The sequence below is a fragment of the Babylonia areolata genome, chromosome 28 (assembly GCF_041734735.1).
Source record: "Babylonia areolata isolate BAREFJ2019XMU chromosome 28, ASM4173473v1, whole genome shotgun sequence".
Lineage (NCBI taxonomy): Eukaryota > Metazoa > Mollusca > Gastropoda > Neogastropoda > Buccinidae > Babylonia > Babylonia areolata.
In genome coordinates, this window is record NC_134903.1 from 3,714,643 (window position 1) to 3,729,642 (window position 15,000).

General features: G+C 43.0%; 1 protein-coding gene across 1 annotated transcript in view; it reads right to left on the reverse strand.

The window, feature by feature from the left end:
* Positions 1–10,703, reverse strand: part of LOC143302142 (pleckstrin homology domain-containing family B member 1-like) — a 16,569-nt gene extending 5,866 nt beyond the window's left edge. Inside the window, exons 1-3 of the mRNA XM_076616699.1 lie at positions 10,463–10,703; positions 1,793–1,944; positions 1,138–1,247 (exon numbers count right to left, since the gene is read on the reverse strand). Coding sequence (XP_076472814.1) covers positions 1,138–1,247; positions 1,793–1,944; positions 10,463–10,526 — 326 coding nt within the window. The 5' untranslated portion in view covers positions 10,527–10,703. The remainder of the gene's footprint in view (positions 1–1,137; positions 1,248–1,792; positions 1,945–10,462) is intronic.
* Between the last annotated feature and the right edge of the window lie 4,297 nt (positions 10,704–15,000).

Genomic DNA, 15,000 nt, shown 5'->3' on the forward strand with positions numbered 1-15,000 from the left:
AATGAAAATAATGATAAAATAATAATAATAATAATAATAATAATAATAATAATAATAATAATAATAAATAATTAAATAAATAAGACAACAATGATGATAAATAAGCAAATAAATATAAAACATGAAGACACACATTCACACATACACCCACACATGCATAACAGATATGCCCCAAAAACGCAGTTTCATAGATATGAAAGCACAGTCAAATACATATAAACGTACATGAGCTCCAACACACACACACACACACACACACACACACACACACACACACACACACACACACACACCACAAATTTCCCTGCACCTCCTCTACCCCCTCCTCCACACCACCATCAACAACAACAAAATAGCACCAATTACTCCGACCTCAACGATCACCATTACCACCACTAACACCAACACCACCATCAACAAAAATAGCAAGAACCACTACCCCCAACATCAACCACCACCATTACCACCACCACCACCGCCAACATCCAACTGAGGAGAGAGGAACAGGGAAAGTAGTGATGATTTAAGGCATGGGTGGGGGGGAAGATGATGGATTTTCGTCTAAAATCACAAATGTGGATAGACGCTAAGCGAAAGAACGAACGAATGCCAACACACACACACACCCTCCATCCCCCAACACCCCGACACACACCCATCCACCACACACACATACACACACACACACACACGCACACACACACACACACACACACACGCACGCACACACACACACACACACACACACACACACACACACACCCATCCACACACACAACACACACACAACACACACACACACAACACACACACACACACACACACACACACACACACAACACACACACACACACACACACACACACACACACACACACACACACACACACACACACACACACACACACACACACACACACAACACACACACACACACACACACACAACACACACACACACAACACACACACACACACACACACACACACAACACACACACACACAACACAACACACACACACACACACACACACACACACACACACACACACACACACACACACACACACACACACACACACACACACACTGCAAACAGACGAACAACAGTCATTCATCCAGTCCACACTGACTCACTCGCTCTCCACAGGGGTGAGGCCACAGAATGCCAGCCTTCTGTCTCCTGTCATCAGCAGTTCCATCAGGTTCCCGCTGTCCACGTTGGCTGGTGGCAATAGATGCTGGCACTAGAGAGGAGTGGAGTCAATGAATCAATCTTGATTGAACGTCTGTTGATGATTGTCAGTGAAACGAATTTTTTTTTTCTTTTCTGTTTTTGATTAAGATGTTTTTGTCTATGTATCTATTTGCTTGTTTATTTATTTATTCTATCTTATTTCATTTTTATATTTAGGAGGAGAAACTATCGGCGGCTGAGCCGTGATTCGAACCAGCGCGCTCAGATTCTCTCGCTTCCTAGGCGGACGCGTTACCTCTAGGCCATCACTCCACTATATACATAAATATATAACTTCATCACAAGAAGGGATCATTTCACTACCTGATTAATTCATTATTGATTACTTGATTTGATCATATATTAATTCAGTCGTTCATTCATTGATTCGTCGATTAGTCCGTTCAATCACTTACTCACCCACCTACTCATTCATTCATTCTTTTAATCAATCATTCATTCTTTTTTTTATTCAATCATTCATTCTTTTAATCAATCATCCATTCATTTATTCAATCATTCATTCTTTTAACCAATCATCTATCCATTCCCTACCTGCCCACCAACACGGATGAACATGCAGTCCTTTTTCAGGTCATAGTTTTGGGTCTTCCGTCCTTCCGACTTTTGACTCTTAGCGATGACCATAGTTCCGTCCGCCTTGATGGTCATCCACTTCTTTTGCCACACTTTCCTGAACGTCGTCTCTGCAAACATAGAATGGAATAGAACAGAATAGAATAGTACATAATAGAATGGATCAGAATATAGTAGAACAGAATAGAATGAAATAGAACAGAATAGAATAGTACACAATAGAATGGAACAGAATGAAATAGAACAGAATAGAATAGTACACAATAGAATGGAACAGAATGAAATAGAACAGAATAGAATAGTACACAATAGAATGGAACAGAATGTAATAGAACAGAATAGAATAGTACATAATAGAATGGATCAGAATATAGTAGAACAGAATAGAATGTAATAGAACAGAATAGAATAGTACATAATAGAATGGATCAGAATATAGTAGAACAGAATAGAATGTAATAGAACAGAATAGAATAGTACACAATAGAATGGAACAGAATGAAATAGAACAGAATAGAATAGTACACAATAGAATGGAACAGAATGTAATAGAACAGAATAGAATAGTACACAATAGAATGGAACAGAATGTAATAGAACAGAAGAGAATCCAATAGAATAGAACAGTACATAATAGAATGGAACAGAATATAGTAGAATATAATGGAATAGTACAGAATATAATAGCACACAATAGAATGGAACACAATATAATAGAACATATGCATAATAGAATGGAATAGAATAGAATGAAATAGAACGGAATAGAATAGTACATAATAGAATGGATCAGAATACAATAAAACAGAATAGAATGGAATAGAATAGAATGAAATAGAACACAGTGGGATAGTACATTATAGAATGGAACAGAACATAACAGAACAGAAGAGAATGGAATAGAACAGAATAGAATAGTACATAATAGAATGAAACAGAATATAATAGAACAGAATCGAATGGAATTGAAGAGAATGGAACATAATAGAAAATAGCAGAACAGATTAGAGTAGAGCGGATAGAACAGTACAAAACAGAACAGAGCAGAATAGGATAGAATAAAATAGAAACAAGATCCTTGCTAAAACACTCCTCCAATGAACTGTTGAGGGAGGGAGACGGAGAGAAAACAAGAGAACGATGCACTGATAACAGTACAGAACAGACGGTAAAACCATTTGTAAAGACTCTGGTTTTTGACACATGGCCGACAGATATGCATGGAACCTGGTGAACTGGTCTTTCGCCCACATGAGAAGAAGAAGAAGAAGAAGAGGGGGAGGAGGAGGAGGAAAGAAGAAGCCGAAGAAAACGACGACGAAGAAGAAGAAGAGACAACACACACACACACACACACGCACGCGCGCGCGCGCCAACACACACATAAACACACACACACACACACATACACAGACACACACACACACACGCACACACACACACACACACACACACACACACACACACACACACACACACACACACACACACACACACACACACACACACACACACACACACACACACACACACACACACAACTGCACACACACAGTAACAGAGAGAGAGAGAGAGAGATTTGGAGAATTAGCAATATGGCCAATTTGGGCTATACTCTAAGTACGAAGCCGACACAGACATGTGTGCTGATATCATTATCCACAGCTCTCAACTGCAAAAAGAGCGAAGAGATTATGGGAATCAGCAATAAGGTCAATCAATTGCAGCCTTACACAACAAAGCAGGTTGTCCACAGCTCTCGATGACTGCAAAAAGCGAGCAGATTATGGGAATCAGCAATAAGGTCAATCAATTGCAGCCTTACACAACAAAGCAGGTTGTCCACAGCTCTCAATGACTGCAAAAAGAGCGAAGAGATTATGGGAATCAGCAATAAGGTCAATCAATTGCAGCCTTACACAACAAAGCAGGTTGTCCACAGCTCTCAATGACTGCAAAAAGCGAGCAGATTATGGGAATCAGCAATAAGGTCAATCAATTGCAGCCTTACACAACAAAGCAGGTTGTCCACAGCTCTCGATGACTGCAAAAAGCGAGCAGATTATGGGAATCAGCAATAAGGTCAATCAATTGCAGCCTTACACAACAAAGCAGGTTGTCCACAGCTCTCGATGACTGCAAAAAGCGAGCAGATTATGGGAATCAGCAATAAGGTCAATCAATTGCAGCCTTACACAACAAAGCAGGTTGTCCACAGCTCTCAATGACTGCAAAAAGCGAGCAGATTATGGGAATCAGCAATAAGGTCAATCAATTGCAGCCTTACACAACAAAGCAGGTTGTCCACAGCTCTCGATGACTGCAAAAAGCGAGCAGATTATGGGAATCAGCAATAAGGTCAACCAATTGCAGCCTTACACAACAAACCAGGTTGTCCACAGCTCTCGATGACTGCAAAAAGCGAGCAGATTATGGGAATCAGCAATAAGGTCAATCAATTGCAGCCTTACACAACAAAGCAGGTTGTCCACAGCTCTCAATGACTGCAAAAAGAGCGAAGAGATTATGGGAATCAGCAATAAGGTCAATCAATTGCAGCCTTACACAACAAAGTAGGTCCCGTGCGTCGTGGTGGTGGTCCCCAGGGTTCAAGTTTCAATATAAATCACCTTCAGGAATTAACGGATTAGCGGTGTAACACCCACAAACTACTCCCCCCCCCTTACCCCTCCCCCCCCTCCCCTCCCCTCCCCGACACACACACACACACACACACACACACACACACACACACACACACACACACCCGCCCGTGGTTGGTAATTGATCATTTCTAGCTAGCCTCCATTACGAGAGAGAGGGGGGAGACAGAGACAGACAGAGAGAGGGAGACAGAGACGGACAGAGAGAGGGAGACAGAGACGGACAGAAAGAGGGAGACAGAGGGGGGGGGACAGTTAGAGAGAGGGAGAGAAAGAAGGGGTAGAGAGAGAGAGGGGGGGGAGATAGAGAGGAAGGGAGAGAGATGGAGAGATTGGGAGAGAGATATGGAGAGAGAGGTTGAGAGAGGGCGGGTAGAAAGAGAGAGAGATGGAGGGGGGGGGGAGAGGGGGAGATAGGGAGGGAGAGGGGGAGAGCGGGGAAGAGAGAGGGAGACAGAGAGGGGGGAGAGAGAAGGGAGACAGCGAGACATACACACAGAGAGCGATGGAAGTGGCGGGGCGGGGCGGTGGGGGAGGAGGGAGGGGGGATAAAATCAAACCGTGGAGGGGTCAGTTCTGTTCAGTAGCAGTTAACTGCCCGGGGGGGTGGGGAGGTGAGGGGGGGGGGGGCTGTAATTCCAGAGGGTAGTTTCACACAGTCCCCGGGCCGAGTTTATCTGGGCTCGTAGCCCCCGGGGACAAAACTAACGGGGACACAAAAGTACTGCTTCACCGGGAGACTGGTGTGCAGGTAACTTGACCCTAATCCTTTCTTCTGCAAGAGGGTCTGTGGACTGCCTCATGCCTCGTATTATTCCTGTACCGTATTCAGGTACAAAACTAGGAGGCACTATTGCACTGGCTCTTAGTGCTGCAGCCTTGGGGGCTAGTTGGCCTTTGGGAACCATCCTCAACACCGACTGTCCTAAAAACCCTCTTGGCTGAGAGAGTGGGGGGAGATACAACTTGGGCAAGACACTCTCCACTATCCTCAAATTCTAGCCCAGATAGTCGGGACAGCAGTTACCTCCTCTGCTGTTCTGATGGTCATAGTCGGACACGACTGACTGTCATACATTTGGGTATGGGGCAAGGGGGGAGGGGGGAGGGAGGGAGACAGAGACACGGGTGGAGAGGGGTGGTGGGGTGAAGGGAAGGAGAGACCTTTTTTTTAATCTACCAGAGTACGGGAGCAGTGGCCAAGTGGATAAAGCGCCCGACTAGTACAAGAAAGCGTGGGTGCGAGTGTTCGAATCCCGCATGGTCATGGATCGTGTTACTTCCTCCTCTTTCACTAGGAACTTCAGGAGTGGCACTCAAGGTACTCGTCTTATCTTTCGGATAAAGTGCTGCGTGCAGCATGCATCTCGCTCAGGTAAACGAACAAAAGATGACAACGAGAAAATTGTCCCTCATAAAGTTATGAGAAAAAAAATCAAATGAATAAATAACAAATTGATGAATAACAATTAAGTAAATAAAACAGATAAATGAATGAATAGATGAATATGTGATTAAACAAAATAAGTAAATAAAGGAATGAATAAATAATGAATGAATGAATAATGAATGAATGAATAAATAAATGAATGAATAAACAGATAAAAACTGAACAAAACAACCCAAAATACACAAACATCCACTTTGAAAAACAAAGATAACACGTGCAAAGAGACACACAGAGAGAAGGAGAGAGAGTGTGTGTGTGTGGCGCTGTGCTATGGCAACTTGCTCCCTTGGGGGACAGCAGCCCGAATTTCTCACAAATAAATCTGGTGTGATAAACAAAGCATTGGTACCATAGTTTCCCACCCTACAGATTATCATGTATACGGAAAACTAAAATTTCTTAAGTCTGCGGCAGTCCACAGCAGCACTTTAACTCTCTCCATACGAACGGCGAAAGAGACGACGTTAACAGCGTTTCACCCCAATTACCAGCATCAAAATATTGCAAGCGGAAGGCTCTTATACTGAAGAGGTGAATGTTGACAAAGAATACCACAATTCTGACGACGGAAGCTAAAGGTTGGGTCATTCAGACACCCACTGGACATCTGAGGGGTCTGTGTAGAGGAGAAGAGAGGACTGGCCGTATTGAGTGAGTTAAACCGAGCATTGAACTCAACACTCTGAGCCCCCATGAGCTGTCAGCTTCGAATCCGCCCAATGCCTTGCTTAGCGGGATAAATGTAAAGATTCATCCTTTGACTTCAAGAAGACGTTTGACAGAGTCTAGGAGGAGGCACCATAGGGCACGATGAAAAAAAAAAAAAACAAATACCATGGGGCAAAAGCTTGTCAAAACCATCCAGCAACTAACTCCAAAACGACCAGTGTCGTACTCACACACGGTGCTATTGGACAGTAATTCCATACTTCGGTTTGAATCCGTCAGGGCTGCCCTCTGACTCTCGCACTATTCAACATAATTCCTGGAACGTATCGTGACTGGTGCATTTGCAGACCATGTCAGCACAGTCAGTACTGGAGGAAGAACCGTCACGAACCTTCACTTTGCAGATGACATCAACAGCCTGGCAGGCAGTAAGCAAGAAATCAGCCAGCTTGTTGAAAGACTGGATAAAACATCGACAAGATATGGCATGGAAATCAGCGACGAGGAGACCAAGTTGATGGCCAGCTACAATACCACTACTGATATAGCTGTCCATAAACTGAAGCTAGTAAATGTTCAACACCATACTTACTTGGGGTCCATCATTGGCATTGAAGGAACTAAAACCAGAAAAATCATCTCCTAAGGGGGTAGCAAGAACAAGACAACATCAGTACTGTCCAGACTGAAATCTGATAATTTATCTGCGTGGAAGGACATCATCTCCATAAAACATAGATCAAGTACTTGCTGGAACTGGTAGTATTGCCTTTTCCTGTATCCTGCAAGACATCAAGTACTTGCTTGAAATGGTATATCTCCTCTTCCTGTATTCATGTGAGACACCAAGTTCTTGCAGGAACTGGTATAAGTTTTCCTGTATCCATGTGAGACATCAAGTTTTAACTTGAACTGGTATAAGTTTTCCTGTATTCAAGCGAGACATCAAGTTATTGCTTGAACTGGTATAAGTTTTCCTGTATCCATGTGAGACATCAAGTTTTAGCTTGAACTGGTATAATTCTTCCTGTATTCAAGCGAGACATCAAGTTATTGCTTGAACTGGTATGTTCCTTCTTCTTGTATTCATGCGAGACATGGACCCTCGAAGAGAATTTGGAACGAAGAATCCAAGCCATGGAAACGAGGTGTTATCGCAAGATACTAAACAACACAAATTCACTGATAGACAACATTTTGGAGTGACAACACTGATATCGAAACTCTGACGAGTGAATGTAATTCTTTACATAATCATTCTTTTGAAAACTTATCCTTTCGAGCAGACCAAAATAAGACGTTAGAAAAAAAAAAGAGAGAGAAAAAAAGAAGGGAATCTTCAATAAACGAATGACATCCAAACCGGGTGTCCAGTCTAACAGCCTTGACCTTGGCAGCCGTGCGTGACACCACCCGAAACCTGTCGGTCACAGTTGGTCGGTGGGTTCAGTCACCCGTGAAACCAACGTTTTCTTTTTTTCTTTTTTTTTAAATTCTTCTTTTTTTCTTTCTTTTTTGACTCACTTGTGTAAACAAAAGTGAGTCTATGTTTTAACCCGGTGTTCGGTTGTCTGTGTGTGTGTGTGTGTGTGTGTGTGTGTGTGTGTGTGTGTGTGTCCGTGTGTCTGTGTGTCCGTGGTAAACTTTAACATTGATATTTTCTCTGCAAATACTTTGTCAGTTGACACCAAATTCGGCATAAAAACATGAAAAATTCAGTTCTTTCCAGTCATCTTGTTTAAAACAATATTGCACCTCTAGGATGGGCACACACACACAAAAAAAAAAAAAAAAAAAAAGCCTAATCATATGCAAACTGCATTTACTGTTATATTTATATTTTTGTATTCTCTAAACTTGGCACTTTGACCTCTTATTCTGACACAACAACAAGAGGAGTCATTATTATCATTTTTTGTTCAAACAGGAACTTCTTTTGCTAAGCATGGAATTTTTATTTATTTTGAAACGTTTTGGTGCAGATAGTAAAAAAGGGAAATTACTCTGTAATTAATGCTAAGGGACTTAATATATCACAAGTGAGTCTTGAAGGCCTTGTCTCTCTTGTTTTAAATGTAAGAGAGATGCTGTTGTTTTTAGTTATTTTCTGTCTGTGTCCATGTGTGAGGGCCTGTTTGTATATTTGTCTGTATTTCTTCTTTTTTTTCTTCTTTTTTTTCTGCCCCATCATCTGCACCGTTTCAGTGGCATTACTCCCACGCCGCTCATTTAGATTCCCCCATACACAGCCACACCCGGGTTCGTCTGTCGCAGTTCCAGCGTCGGCAGTCCACAGGGAACCATCGATGTTAGTATTTGTATTTCTGTCCAGAAGCTCGCAAGCTCGCTTGCAATTTCGTTTCGGTGACTTTGAGTTTGATAATGAAGTTGACAAAACAGGCGTCCATCAGTAATCAGTTTGCCTAGCGGCCTGTGTGTTGGTGTTCCGGGTTTTGGTTTACACTCCATCTCGCTCACTACGATCGGCCTCGGATCCACTCTGTTTACGCATACCCAGATTCAAACACTCGACTATTGGCCGCCGTTCTTTCTCTGTTTCTGGACCTTGCGATTGGAATGAACTTCCTTTTTCGCTTCGTCAAGTCTCCACACTCAGCTCTTTCAAGTCTGGCCTTAAAACCCACCTCTTCCCAAAATAGCCTCCCTTGCCTGCCCTTCCTTGTCTTTAGTTTCTGCAGTATTAGAGTTATGCATGCGTGTGAATGACTGGTGCGAAAGCGCTTTGATTTGTCTCTGCACAAGATCCAGCGCTATATAAATACCATTATTATTATTATTATTATTACAGTTGGAGAACCCGGAACGTTATTGATATCGCATTCACTGCAGGTGCATTTATGGCCTAGAGGTAACACGTCCGCATAGGGATCGAAAGAATTTGAGCGCGCTGGTTCGAATCACGGCTCAGCCGCCGATATTTTCTCCCCCTGCACTAGACCTTGAGTGGTGGTCTGGACGCTAGTCATTCGGATGAGACGATAAACCGAGGTCCCGTGTGCAGCGTGCACTTAGCGCGCACGTAAAAGAACCCACGGCAACAAAAGGGTTGTTCCTGGCAAAATTCTGTAGAAAAATCCACTTCGATAGGAAAAACAAATAATTTAAAAAAAACTGCACGCAGGAAAAAATACAACAACAAAAAAAGAAAAAAAAGGTGGCGCCGTAGTATAGCGACGCGCTCTCCCTAGGCAGAGCAGCCCGAATTTCACACAGAGAAATCTGTTGTGCTAAAAAGAAATAAAATTACAAATACATACATACATACATATATATATATATATATGTGTGTGTGTGTGTGTGTGTGTGTGTGTGTGTGTGTGTGTACTGTTGTCAGTGTAGACTACTCGATCACTTATAAGCCATTTGTTTAGGATATTGTACACTCTCTTTCTCGCTCGTGGACCAAAGCTCGGCTTTAATCAACAGACTGACATAAGCTTTCAGTTGCGCCAACAGCGAAGTGACCGCTGTTTGATCAATGCTTTCTCCGCTACGATGGGCAGTCATTAGGCAAGATTGCACTGGCTCTTAGTGCTGCAGCCTTGTGGGCTAGTTCAGTGGCTTTGGGGGAACCATCCAAACGCCGACTGTCCTAAAAACCCTCTTGGCGGAGAGAGTGGGGATGTAACATGGGCAAGACACTCACCACGTAGCATTATCAAATTCTAGCCCAGCGAGTCAGGACAGCAGATGCAGACTATCTCGTTTTGGTGGCCATAGTTGGACACGACTGACTATCACACATACATACACAACTAGCCTTAACTCTGTGTGTGTGTGCGTGTGTGTGTGTGTGTGTGTGTGTGTGTGTGGATGTATACTTACTCAGGTGATAAATCCATCCCGCTCTGAGGCAGGCCTCGATCTGCGCCTCGAGCTCAGAACTCATTGACACACACACACAGGGGTGAGACAGTACGTCCCACGGGGCCCAGCCAGGAAGAGTCGCGTGCGGCAGCTGAACGGGTCTTTGAACTCACTGCAGACTGTCAGCTTCCATTGCTTCAGTCAAGGCGTCGGGACTGTCACTTCCTTTCCACTGACGGCATGGTTTCCGACTCTCAGAGAGGCGTCACTGCGTTCAGAATCAGTATCAGTAACTCAAGGAGGCGTCACTGCGTTCAGAATCAGTATCAGTAACTCAAGGAGGCGTCACCGCGTTCAGAATCAGTATCAGTAACTCAAGGAGGCGTCACTGCGTTCAGAATCAGTATCAGTAACTCAAGGAGGCGTCACTGCGTTCAGAATCAGTATCAGTAACTCAAGGAGGCGTCACTGCGTTCAGAATCAGTATCAGTAACTCAAGGAGGCGTCACTGCGTTCAGTATCAGTATTGGTAGCTCAAGGAGGCAACACTGCGTTCAGTATCAGTATCAGTAACTCAGGGAGGCGTCACTGCGTTCAGTATCAGTATTGGTAGCTCAAGGAGGCGTCACTGCGTTCAGAATCAGTATCAGTAACTCAGGGAGGCGTCACTGCGTTCAGAATCAGTATTAGTAACTCAAGGAGGCGTCACTGCGTTCAGAATCAGTTACTCAAGGAGGCGTCACTGCGTTCAGTATCAGTATCAGTAGCTCAAGGAGGCGTCACTGCATTCAGTATCAGTATCAGTAACTCAAGGAGGCTTCACTGCGTTCAGAATCAGTATCAGTAACTCAAGGAGGCGTCACTGCGTTCAGAATCAGTATCAGTAACTCAAGGAGGCGTCACTGCGTTCAGAATCAGTATCAGTAACTCAAGGAGGCGTCACTGCGTTCAGAATCAGTATCGGTAACTCAAGGAGGCGTCACTGCGTTCAGTATCAGTATCAGTAACTCGAGGTGTCACTGCGTTCAGAATCAGTATCAGTAACTCAAGGAGGCGTCACTGCGTTCAGAATCAGTATCAGTAACTCAAGGAGGCGTCACTGCGTTCAGTATCAGTATTGGTAGCTCAAGGAGGCATCACTGCGTTCAGTATCAGTATCAGTAACTCGAGGTGTCACTGCGTTCAGAATCAGTATCAGTAACTAAAGGAGACGTCACTGCGTTCAGTATCAGCAGTGGTAGCTCAAGGAGGCGTCACTGCGTTCAGAATCAGTATCAGTAACTCAAGGAGGCGTCACTGCGTTCAGTATCAGTATCAGTAACTCAAGGAGGCGTCACTGCCTTCAGAATCAGTATCAGTAGCTCAAGGAGGCGTCACTGCGTTCAGAATCAGTATCAGTAACTCAAGGAGGCGTCACTTCGTTCAGAATCAGTATCAGTAACTCAAGGAGGCGTCACTGAGTTCAGAATCAGTATCAGTATCTCAAGGAGGCGTCACTGTGTTCAGAATTAGTATCGGTAACTCAAGGAGGTATCACTGCGTTCAGTATCAGTATCAGTAGCTCAAGGAGGTGTCACTGCGTTCAGTATCAGTATCAGTAGCTCAAGGAGGTGTCACTGCGTTCAGAATCAGTATCAGTAGCTCAAGGAGGCGTCACTGCGTTCAGAATCAGTATCAGTAACTCAAGGAGGCGTCACTGCGTTCAGCATCAGTATCAGTAGCTCAAGGAGGCGTCACTGCCTTCAGAATTAGTATCAGTAACTCAAGGAGGCGTCACTGCGTTCAGAATCAGTATCAGTAACTCAAGGAGGTGTCACTGCGTTCAGAATCAGTATCAGTAGCTCAAGGAGGCGTCACTGAGTTCAGAATCAGTATCAGTAGCTCAAGGAGGCGTCACTGCGTTCAGAATTAGTATCAGTAACTCAAGGAGGCGTCACAGCATCAGTATCAGTATCAGTAGCTCAAGGAGGCGTCACTGCGTTCAGAATCAGTATCAGTAGCTCAAGGAGGCGTCACTGCGTTCAGTATCAGTATCAGTAACTCAAGGAGGCGTCACTGCGTTCAGAATCAGTATCAGTAGCTCAAGGAGGCGTCACTGCGTTCAGAATCAGTATCAGTAACTCAAGGAGGCGTCACTGCGTTCAGAATCAGTATCATTAACTCAGGGAGGCGTCACTGCGTTCAGTATCAGTATCAGTAACTCAAGGAGGCGTCACTGCGTTCAGAATCAGTATCAGTAACTCAAGGAGGCGTCACTGTGTTCGGACAAATCCACGTACGCTGCACCACATCTGCTAAGCAGTAACCCAAGGCGCTAAAGACAAATCTATGAATATACGCCACTACCACATTTTGCTAGGCAGATGCCTCAACAGCAGCACAACACAGATTGCTTTGTCAGGCACTGAGTGCATTCATAATACAGTTATGTACTGATCAGAGTGGATAAGAACCATGCAGTATTATGGTCTATTTGAGGTCAGTAGAACAAAATTTTATCCGCTTTTTTTTTTCTTTTTTCTTTTTTTTTGTGCGTTGTTTGTTGAAACGCATATTTTTAACGGAGCACACACACACACACACACACACACACACACAGGCTCTAAGGTAATAATCGAGATACATGGAAAGGCTAAAACAGTGTAAAAGTGAAGAATGAACTTGCTCGCCAATCAGTTTTGCAGTATTGCTGCACAGTCTTTGCTTGAAGGTTTGTCTATTTTGCATGCATAATACATTTATGTACTTATCAGAGTAGATTTCTTCTACAATTTTTTTTCCCTTTTGTCAGAGGAGTGCATGCTGCACACAGACCCCGGTTTATCGTCTCATCCGAACGACTTGTGCTCAGTTCGATTTTCCTGGTCAAACTTGGGAGAAAGGGCGAGAGCAGGATTCGAACCCTGACACAACACTGGGGAGATGAGCGTCTTAACCATTCTGCCACCTTCCTCTGCGTCACGGCAAACAACAACTGACCTGATCATTCCCACCACAAAACTGTAGCGGAGCAGAACCAGTAAGCTTTGCTTTTTGTTTCGTAATGTCCACGGTCTGTTCGATGGATTTATTGCTCATTTATTTCTGTGTTATGACAGACAAATGTAATGTGTGTGGTGTGTGTGTGTGTGTGTGTGTGTGTGTGTTGGAGCTCATGTACGTTTATATGTATTTGACTGTGCTTTCATATCTGTGAAACTGCATGTTCAGTGCATATCTGTTATGCATGTGTGGGTGTATATGTGAATGTGTGTCTTCATGTTCTACATCTATTTGCTATTTATCATCATTGTTATTTTTATTTATTTATTTATTATTGTTGTTTTATTATTATTATTATTATTATTACTACTACCTTTTTTCTTTTTTTTTCCCCCTCAAGGCCTGACTAAGCGCGTTGGGTTACGCTGCTGGTCAGGCATCTGCTTGGCAGATGTGGTGTAGTGTATATGGATTTGTCCGAACGCAGTGACGCCTCCTTGAGCTACTGAAACTGAAACTGACAGACAAAGCAAAAATTAATATATCTGGTGGGGGTATGCAAAAATGATTCATGGAGAAAGCCATTAATTAGGCCTAAATGGTAACTAAACTGACTGAGCGATAAAGATTTAAATGGCAGTGTTGGCATTTCTTCTATCCACGAGATACGACGAAGGTTTCAAAATACAACTTTATACTTCTAGAAAAGTTTACTCCACATACCATATTAACAGTTTGTCTTTTCAAGCTGTCGAAAGTTTACACTGTTTCGTCTTCACTGAGAAGTGACATGGAGCAAAATAGACAAACCTTCAATCAAAGACTGTGCAGCAATACTGCAAAACTGATTGGCGAGCAAGTTCATTCTTCACTTTTACACTGTGTTTTAGCCTTTCCATGTATCTCGATCATAATCTTAGAGCCTGTGTGTGTGTGTGTGTGTGTGTGTGTGTGTGTGTGTGTGTGTGTGTGTGCTCCGTTAAAAATATGCGTTTCAACAAACCACGCAAAAAAAGCGGATAAAATTTTGTTCTACTGACCTCAAATACACCATAATACTGCATGGTTCTTAGTCATATCATTCAAGCTGCGTGTTCAAGATACCATTCAATACATGCAAAAATAAATAAATAAATAAATAAATACAGTTTTTATCTAAACATCTGCATATAGTTAAGAACAAATATAGGTCTAATTCTACTGCTTAAACAAAGATTCGAAACCAAGTTTTTAACAAACTACATCAGGGACTACATATCTACTACCAACGCTTAACATAGAATTGTACTTAACCATTATACAAAAAATTCCGTTGAAATGTCATGACTAGCAATCTGCATACAAAAATGACATCGTTTGTTTTGTTCTTTTGGTCGGAAAAACTACAACAAAAACTCATATACTTCATCTCATCGACAAGAGAGGATCACACATGTATCTAAACCACCCATTCGATCCATTAACCCTGCTTGTGGAAACGTCAGCTCAACACGTTTTAACAACAGATTTTAGCCTTTGTGTTCAAAAATTGAATAGATAAGCTTTAAAAATAAAAAATAAATAAAAATTTAAAA